The 10,137-nt window shown below is 42.6% G+C and overlaps 1 protein-coding gene across 10 annotated transcripts in view; it reads left to right on the top strand.

The window, feature by feature from the left end:
* Positions 1–4,669: 4,669 nt before the first annotated feature.
* Positions 4,670–10,137, top strand: part of LOC126990276 (uncharacterized) — a 35,069-nt gene continuing 29,601 nt past the window's right edge. For 7 of the 10 annotated variants that reach the window (XM_050848837.1, XM_050848839.1, XM_050848832.1 and 4 more), the window contains exons 1-2: positions 4,670–4,752; positions 9,489–9,524. In XM_050848837.1, the coding sequence (XP_050704794.1) occupies positions 4,690–4,752; positions 9,489–9,524 (99 nt within the window). In that variant the 5' untranslated portion in view covers positions 4,670–4,689. The remainder of the gene's footprint in view (positions 4,753–9,488; positions 9,525–10,137) is intronic. The other 3 variants (XM_050848838.1, XM_050848830.1, XM_050848836.1) reach the window with 2 other exon arrangements.

The raw sequence follows: 10,137 nt of genomic DNA, 5'->3' as shown, positions 1-10,137 counted from the left end.
CGACCCGCAGTTTTAAGCGTCCCCGGGGGGCTGGGGTTGATTAACACTACCTGGAGAGAGAGCGGATGGGGTCGAAAAAGTGTTGACTCCGCGGGGTGCGAGGCAGGACATCTTTAGGTTCCGCTTCGTATATTTCATGAATAAATAGTGTTCTATTTGTTATTATAGAAGAAAATATATTGAAAAGTATCAGAATATTTCTATGACTGATATTGTATCGCAAACTTTGCTGAAGTTAGTATATTTCTTTTAGTTTGTAAAGACTCTTGTGTTTCCATTTGATTATAAACGTACAGTTATTCCTGAAGATTTCTTTATAATTGCCCCAAAAATGGCAAAAGACGGCAGATTGATGACTAAATATGGCATTATTATAGTAATACTTAACATATGCCATAAAAAAGGGCATTTCTTGGTGACCAACTTGATTTAAGACAAAAATGCCACCAATGACACGACCTGGCAACCCCTATGTGGCTGCCCCATGGCTGGCCAGGTGTGTGACGAGTCATGGATACCAACCTGTCTCATAAATTAATTTACCCGCGTTACCTGTTATTTACATGTAGATCAACAACGCTATTGTTATGTTTTATGATATATAATGTATATGAATACAATGGTGTGTGAAAAACGCATTATTTATCTCGTTTTCTGTAATTATTGGTTTGAAAGTGCTGCCAACATTATTATGACCTGCGGGTTGGTCTTGTCTGGCCCGCCGGGGAAGAGGAGGGGATGGGGCGGTTTACACATGCCCCAGATCCGCGTATGGGGATGGGGACGGAAAGGGAATGGAGAAGATTAACACTACGGCCGTTAGACTCCACTCTGTCCAATAGAGCTGTGTGAGTGGAGCCCCCCCACACGTGAGATGCTCACTCAAAATGGCGAACCATAACCATGCCTCGGAGTCCCCGCCTAGGGGGGGGGGGGGACCACAAATTCCCCCATGGAGGACTCCCCTTCTGGCTGCCGACTCGAAAGGTGTCTTGATAACTCCTCGAACCTCTTTCTTATCAGTTTCTGCAACATTCGCGGTCTTCGTTCTAATTTTCATTCTGTGGAACACCATCTCTCCTCCTCTAAACCTCACCTTCTCTTCCTCATCGAAACACAGGAGAGAGAGAGAGAGAGAGAGAGAGAGAGAGAGAGAGAGAGAGAGAGAGAGAGAGAGAGAGAGAGAGATTTACATAACCTTACATAGATATCCAGACAACACATACCCTATGGGCGTGACATGGTGGTCTGTCCTCAAATCTGTGTGAAATTATATTACTCAACTGGCACCTAAACTTGGAATTTCGCAAAGTGTCAACGATTATAAACAATATTGATTTGTCCACATTCGTACAGCCATAAGTATTTTAAAACATTTGATCGGTTTTCCTCGGTGGCGACGTTTCTCAAGAGGGAACATGCTAGGGGTTGAGAGCCTTTCATCACAAGGTTTGTTGCGCAAGGAAGGGATTGTTTCTGTCGCTTGACGCTAAACACCTTCTAATTTAGCAGTGTTCTTTGCATGGTGGGGTGACCAAAACTGTACCGCACATTCCCAGTGGGGTCTGACTAAGCTATAGTAAAGCGGGAGTATTACAAATTTATTTTATAATAAAAAGTTTCTTTAAATGAAGCCCAGCGTTCTCTTCATTTTATTTGCTGCGTCGATGCATTGTTGTGAGAATTTAAGGTTTGATACGATTTTGATACCCAGGTCCCAGACGCACTGAACGCTTTTGAGTTTAACGCCGCGCATTTCGTAATCGAACCTCTTATTTCTTGTTCTAACTTGAAGAACCTGGCACTTATCTACATTAAAGGGCATCTCCCATCTATCTGACCAAGTTGAAATTTTATGCAAGTCTTCTAGGAGATTTTGTCTGTCTTCGTCAATGAGGACGGAGTTACCAATCTTTGTGTCGTCTTCAAATTTTAGCAATGAGATTATTGAATCCGACGTCCACATCGTTGATGTAAATAATAAAGAGCACTGGGCCAAGAATCAAGCCCTGAGGGACACCACCAGTGACCGGCGCCCCCTCTGAGTTAAATCCGTCGATCACCATTCTTTATTGTCTGTTGCTCAACCAATCTGCGATCCACTGGTGTACTTGACCGTCAATACCTAGTTGCTTTAATTTAGAGAGATAATAATGGTGTTTATCTTTATCAAACGCTTTCTGAATATCCAAATATACTGCATCCAAGAATTTGGTTACGTCATAAACTGTGAAGATGTTGTTGTAAAGGTACTGTCAGTAAGTTTGATAGGCAAGATCTCTTGTTACGGAAGCCATGTTGTGAATCCTTTATTAATGAGTGGCTTTCAATATAACTCACAATTTTGTCTCTAATTATGTTCTCGAGTAGCTTACCTACTACTAAAGTTGGACTAGTGGGCCTGTAATTATCCGTTAATTTTTTATCTCCTTCCTTAAAAATCGGTGTTACGTTAGCCTATTTCCAATCCAAAGGGACGACGCCTTGTCGTAAGGACATATTAAATACGGTTGTGAGAGAGGATAGTATTTCGTTCTTTTTTTCTTTAAATAATAAAGGATATAATTATATCGTCTGGTCCTGTGCTTTTACTTGTTTTAAGGGACTGAAGAGCAATCAGTTTTCTTTACAGTTAAGGAGACAACTCAAGGGCGTAAAGAAGAAGAAAAAAAAAGCCCGCTACTTACTGCTCCTGAATAGAGGTCAAAGGAGTGTCCAAAAAGAGAGATCAATTTCGGGAGGAGAGGTGTCCTGATACCCTCCTCTTGAAAGAGTTCAAGTCGTAGGCAGGAGGAAATACAGATGAAGGAAGATTGTTCCAGAGTTTACCAGCGTGAGGGATGAAAGAGTGAAGATGCTGGTCGACTCTTGCATAAGGGGTTTGGACAGTATAGGGATGAGCATGAGTAGAAAGTCGTGTGCAGCGGGGCCGCGACAGGGGGGGAGGCATGTAGTTAGCAAGTTCAGAAGAGCAGTCAGCATGAAAATATCGATAGAAGATAGAAAGAGAGGCAACATGGCGGCGAAATTTGAGAGGTAGAAGACTATCAGTATGAGGAGGAGAGCTGATGAGACGAAGAGCCTTTGACTCCACTCTGTCAAAGAGAGCTGTGTGAGTGGACCCCCCACACACACACACATGAGATGCATACTCCATACGAGGTCGGACATGGCCCCTGTAAATGGATAGCAACTGTGCGGGGGAGAAGAACTGGCGGAGACGGTACAGAACGCCCAGCCTCGAGAAAGCTGATTTAGTAGATGAGATATGAAGTTTCCAGTTGAGATTTTTAGTTAAGGATAGACCGAGGATGTTTAGTGTTGAAGAAGTTGATAGCTGAGTGTTGTCAAAGAATAGGGGATAGTTGTTTGGAAGATTGTGTCGAGTGGATAGGTGGAGAAACTGTGTTTTTGAGGCGGTGAAGGACACCAGGTTCCTCTTGCCCCAATCGGAAATAAGAGTAAGGTCTGCGGCTAAGCGTTCTGTTGCCTCCAGCCTTGAATCGTTTAGTTCCTGTAGGGTGGGTCTTCTATTAAAAGAAGTACTTCATTGGTAGTTATTTCAAGGTTTGGCAATGCATGCATGTGATTTACAGTAATAGTATTGTCTTAACTGGTGTTGGTGGTGGTGGCGGTACGACTACTATATAATTATATTTTATAGTAATAAATACTGAGAAAAATATTTGTTTAACAAGTTTGCAAAGCAAAATCACTAATTCGCCGTCACAATTAGGGGTCCAATTCTACTTCTGATCGCCTTCCTGTTGTTTATATATATGAAGAAAGATTTTAGATTATTTTTACAGTTTGCTGCAATGTTTTCTTCATATCTACGTTTTGACTGACAATACTAATCTTTTCACTCGCCGCCTGGCTTCATGATAAAATGTGGGCGTGTTTTCCTCTTTCTTTAACCTATAAAACAAATTTCTCTCCTTAACTGTTTGATTTCGCCATTAAACCAAAGTGAGCTTTTATTAGTGTTACTTCGCTCCTTACAATATGGGTCAAATGTGTTCTGCTGAGTGAGTAGTTAATTTTCAAAGTTTAGCCAGGCTTCACCTACAGTGCAATCATTTTATAGTTGTATTTCGGTTAGTTTTTGTCCGACTTCTACGAAATTTGTTCTTTTGAGATTGGGCACCATTACTTTATTTTCAGTCACTGATGTTTGAGCTCCAATGTCGACGCGCATTAATCTATGATCGCAAGAACCGAGGTATTCTCCTACCGTGACATTACTGACTAGGTTATCTTGGGTCGCTATAACAAGGTCGAATATGTTATTTTGTTGAGTTGCTTGAGTAAACATTTGGCTTATGTAACTTTCTTCTAAAAAATCAATAATTCTATGTGACTCGCCTTCTGTACCTGACAGTGTCGCCCAGTCGATATGGGGGAGGTTAAAGTCTCCTAATATCAGTGAGTCGCTGTTATTAAGTGACTGCCTTAAAACATTGTACATTTCAACATCGAGAGAGAGAGAGACTAAACCTAGCCTTCCGGTTCAAAGTCATGAACGAATTAAAAATGCAGACACGTTTCTGAAATTGAATCCGTGGAAGTGATGGCGGGAGTGTGCGTGCCGGGGGGCGAGGGTGGCGGGGAGGGACAACTCTATGCCTATATAATGACAGGCTGAGAGCTGGATGACACCATTCCTCTTCCGGGGGTCGTTAGGAGAAGATGGGCCGTCCCATGTACTGGCTGGCATTTGCCTTCTGCACCCTCGCTCTTGCGTCCTCGAAGGTAAGTGTTTTATATATATATATATATATATATATATATATATATATATATATATATATATATATATATATATATATATATATATATATTTATATCTATATATATATATATATATATGTAACGTATACACAGTGAGTACGTAGGAAAACCCCCACCGAAACAGGCGTATGCCACTCTCGATGAGTTATATACGGGAATCGAGGAGGGTGCTGCAACCCACCAAAGACTCTTCCTGTCTCCTCTCTTTCGGTTACCCAGTTGTCTCATCAACACCAGAGATTAGTTTAGCATGCTCCCTAAAGACAAATCCTCTTACTATCCACTTAACACTACATACATGAAGCAACGCATACCATTTCTTCATTTTTATTCAAAATTTATGATTGCTTCACTAGAAAATGCCTCAGAGCTCCCGTTTAGAGGGGGGGGAGGCACAAATGCCCCCGAGAGGACTCCCCTTTTGGCTTTCGATCTGAGAGGCGTCTTGATAGCACTTCTTTTATATATATATATATATATATATATATATATATATATATATATATATATATATATATATATATATATATATATATATATATATATATATATATATATATATCAACTTCTGCAACATTCGCAGTCTTCGTTCCAATTTTCATTCTGTGGAGCATCATCTCTCCTCTTGTAAACCTCACCTTCTCTTCCTCACCGAAACACAGGTCTCGGCGGCTACTGACAGTAATCTCTACTCTGTTAATACTATCTCTATCCCAAATTTCAATCCGAGGCTGGATGTTGTGTCTACGTACGCAACGACATCACATGCTCTCGTGATGACCTAGACTTCATAATTTTCCATCATCTGGGCTGGAATTCACAAACATACTCACTAACTACGAACTAACATAACTACGCACTATTGATTTAGCGCCCGACGTTAGCGTCAGATTCACAAAGCAAACTTTAGATGGTAGTTAGAGGCGCGCTAAGTCAGCGAGGCCGCTGATTGGTTGATGACGTCATTGGCCTTGCAGCGAATCACAAGCATGTTCACAAAACCGTCAGCCAATCGTAGGGAGGCCCCTCCAGCTGCTGGTTCAAAAGAACCCGTTCTCTTTTCCCATTTTCTTTCTTTTAAGGCAAACTGTACTAAATCATAATCTAGGAACTATTATTTCGTTGTTTGCTGCACATTTACGTCAAGGTAACTCTGCTGTTCGATGTCTTGTTATCTAAGAACATGCTTAAGGGGAAGAAAAAAAGATAAGGAGGAGATTGAGGCAGGAAGAGAGCAAATTAAAAATAATGTAGCACATATATATACCGAGGCAGACAATGACGGAAGGAAGGAACGAGGAAAAGTTAAGACTGTCTTGCCATATCTGCAGCCCAACTCATGGGCTGTCACCCGACAAAGGTCCATGGTCCCACGGAGGGACAAATGTAGAGATGGATGGATGATCGAATGGATGAGGAGGTAGGAAGATGAAGGAGGGAGGTCTGGCAATCCCCCGGCCGGGTGTTGCCATACCGCCCACACTTATGATGTACCTCTCAAAGTGTGTATATCTCATCATTTTATAAAGAAATGGGCTTCCTCTACTCGCAAAGTTATATTTCAAGGTGAAAAACGCGATTTATAAGCATTTATACATAAATATAATGATACTGTTATCGTTTACTACACCCCCGAGGCAGCAGTTATTTAGCGTCACACAGAGCGCGGTAAAGGATTGTGAATCCGCGCGCTAACCCGTGACGTCATCGATTAGTTGGTAGTTATTACAGCGCGAGCTTTGTGTATCGCAATGTTTTCAAAACTACGCACTTAGGGCCCAAAACTACGCACTAAGCCTTAGTGAATCTAGGCCCTGGCTAAGACTTCATTGTCACTATTACTAAATAAATTTGTGCGGTTTATTTCTCAATGATAGAGAGGTAGCTCACAAAAGGTACCAGAGCCTTCAAACTAATGCTAATTATGAACTTTACATTTCTGCCCGAAATCGTGCCAAATCTATTCTCCGACTAACCAAAAATTCTTTCATTAATAGAAAATGTCAAAACCTTGCTTTCTCTAACTCTTCCCGTGACTTCTGGCATCTAGCCAAAAACATCTCCTCCAACTTCACTTCTTCATCTTTCCCCCACTCCTCAGTCCTGACGGCAACACTGCCGTCTCATCTATCTCTAAGGCTGAACTCTTCTCTCAAACTTTTCTAAAACTCCACTCTGGACGATTCTGGGCATATTCCTCCTACTCATCCCCCCTCTGACTCCTTTATGCCTGTTATAAAGATTCTTCAAAATGATGTTTTCTATGCCCTCTCTGGCCTCAATCCTCAGAAGGCTTATGGACCTGATGGAGTGCCTCCTATTGTCCTTAAAACTGTGCCTCCGTGCTGTCACCCTGCCTGGTCAAACTCTTTCGCCTCTGCCTGTCAACATCTACCTTTCCTTCTTGCTGGAAGTATGCCTTCATACAGCCTGTACCTAAGAAGGGTGACCGCTCCAATCCCTCAAACTACCGTCCTATTGCTTTACTTTCTTGTCTATCTAAAGCTTTTGAATCAATCCTTAACCGGAAGATTCAAAAGCACCTTTCCACTTCTGACCTTCTCTCTGATCGCCAGTATGGGTTCCGCAAGGGCGTTCTACTGGTGATCTCCTAGCCTTCTTAACTGACTCTTGGTCATCCTCTCTTAGCCGTTTCGGTGAAACTTTTGCTATTGCGCTGGACATATCAAAAGCTTTTGATAGGGTCTGGCACAAATCTTTGCTTTCTAAACTACCCTCCTACGGTTTCTATCCTTCTCTCTGTACCTTTATCTCCAGTTTCCTTTCTGACCGTTCTATTTCTGCCGTGGTAGACGGTCACTGTTCTTCCCTTAAATCTATTAACAGTGGTGTCCCACAGGGTTCTGTCCTATCTCCCACTCTCTTTCTGTTGTTCATTGATGATCTTCTTTCCAAAACGAACTGTCCTATCCATTCCTACGCCGATGATTCCACTCTGCATTATTCAACTTCTTTTAATAGAAGACCCACCCTTCAGGAACTTAACGACTCAAGGCTGGAGGCTGCAGAACGCTTAGCCTCAGACCTTACTATTATTTCCGATTGGGGCAAGAAGAACCTGGTGTCCTTCAACGCCTCAAAAACACAGTTTCTCCACCTATCCACTCGACACAATCTTCCAAACAACTATCACCTATTCTTTGACAACACCCAGCTATCACCCTCCTCAACACTAAACATCCTCAGTCTATCCTTAACTCAAAATCTCAACTGGAAACTTCATATCTCATCTCTTACTAAATCAGCTTCCTCGAGGCTGGGCGTTCTGTACCGTCTCCGCCAGTTCTTCTCCCCTGCACAGTTGCTGTCCATATACAGGGGCCTTGTCCGCCCTCGTATGGAGTATGCATCTCATGTGTGGGGGGGCTCCACTCACACAGCTCTTCTGGACAGAGTGGAGGCTAAGGCTCTTCGTCTCATCAGCTCTCCTCCTCATACTGATAGTCTTCTACCTCTTAAATTCCGCCGCAATGTTGCCTCTCTTTCTATCTTCTATCGATATTTCCACGCTGCACTCGACTTTCTACTCATGCTCATCCCTATACTGTCCAAACCCCTTATGCAAGAGTTAACCAGCATCTTCACTCTTTCATCCCTCACGCTGGTAAACTCTGGAACAATCTTCCTTCATCTGTATTTCCTCCTGCCTACGACTTGAACTCTTTCAAGAGGAGGGTATCAGGACACCTCTCCTCCCGAAATTAACCTCTGATTTGGACACTCCTTTAACCTCTGTTCGGGAGCAGTGAGTAGCGGGCCTTTTTTTCTTTTTTTTTCTTTGCGCCCTTGAGCTGTCTCCTTAGCTGTAAAAAAAAAAAAAAAATAACTGTATCAAATATGTGAAATTCTTTGACCACTTGAACTCTAAAGTGGAACACATTTTACTCTGTCTCCCTTCGTTGAAATCTCCGTCCTTCCTTTGTCTGTATATCCTCCTACCTATGAACTGACCTTTTTCAAGAAGAGTGTATCAAGACACCTCTCCACCCGAAATTGACCTCTCTTTTGGCTACTCTTTACTTTTATAATTTGTGGGAGCGGCGAGTAGCGGGCTTTTTATTTTGTACTCTTTTTGTTGCCCTTGAGCCGTGTCCTTTGATGTATAAAACAAAAACAAACAAACAAACAAATAAGTGTAGGATAATTCTGGGGGGAAAAGAGTATTGAGTTTAAATATTTAAGGACACTTTTATATACGCATGTAGGTATGGAAGGTGAGGTGAGGGAAAGAGCTGGGAAGGGCAGATAGGTAGTAGTGTGTTGGGGAGAGTTATGAGAGGAAACAGTATGAGCAAGGGGGTACACAAGTGAATAGGTAACAGTATTATCCTGCCAACTCTGTCATATGGATCAGAGACATGGAATGCAGCACAACAATCAAGAATACGTGCAGTGGACATGAGTTATACAAGAGGTGCATGTAGTGGGTCAAGATGGGATGGAGAAAGTAATGAAAGTGTATGAAGGAAAAGAGAGAGGAAGGGACAGGTATCTAGGAGGGACGCGTAATGTACGTGTATGTAAATATAATATATAATAAATATAAATATAATATAATATAATTTAATTTAATCAGCCATGGGGTGCGTAACAGCAGGAGAGGTATTAAAGGGTACAATAGGCGAAAAAGTTTGGGTGAGAGAGAGAGATATTCACTGCCTCTTTCTTTCCAACAGGACGAGGAGCGTGCGGCGACTCCAATCATTCTTGACGTAAGTACAGAATCAATATTTTTACTTTTGTTAAGTACTGCTTTTATTACTTGGGACTTCAGGTCTCCTGGGCCAAGACCAAGGTACAGGTGTTTGGAGGCTTGCTACATGAAGCAGTACACTTTGTTCATGCGTGTGGCGAGGACACTGAGATCGCGGAAAAGCTCACATATCTTGGTGGAGTAGTTCAGAACAACGGTGAGTCTCGCCAGGAAGTCTTGCGGCTGATCGGCCTGGCCCACGGTGTTATGGACTCGCTCAGCAGGAGTGTATGGCGCTGACGACACCTGTATACATAGAAGGACAAAGCTCCCAATCTTCCAGTCCTTTGTGCTCCCTGTCATTTCCTAAGGCTGTGAGACATGAATTGTAGAGTGGTCGAGTGGGTGAAGCGTGGTGCGCTGAGACGGTTTGGACACGTGATGAGCATGGAGGAGAATGAATTTGTGAAGAGAGTTTATGAGGGAAGGATTGAGGGAAGAGGTGTCAGGGAGAGACCACCTGTGAAGTGGATCAATAGGGTGAGCGAGCAATGGAGCAAGATTAGGAAGTAGCAGGATGGAGTGTGCTGAGAGGGAGTGCCAGAACAGGGAGACACTTCTGCCGCGGCCAC

Source organism: Eriocheir sinensis, unplaced genomic scaffold (assembly GCF_024679095.1).
Source record: "Eriocheir sinensis breed Jianghai 21 unplaced genomic scaffold, ASM2467909v1 Scaffold1515, whole genome shotgun sequence".
Taxonomy (NCBI): Eukaryota; Metazoa; Arthropoda; class Malacostraca; order Decapoda; family Varunidae; genus Eriocheir; species Eriocheir sinensis.
The sequence above is the reverse complement of the archived record's forward strand: the minus strand, read 5'-3'. Positions and strand labels throughout refer to the sequence as shown.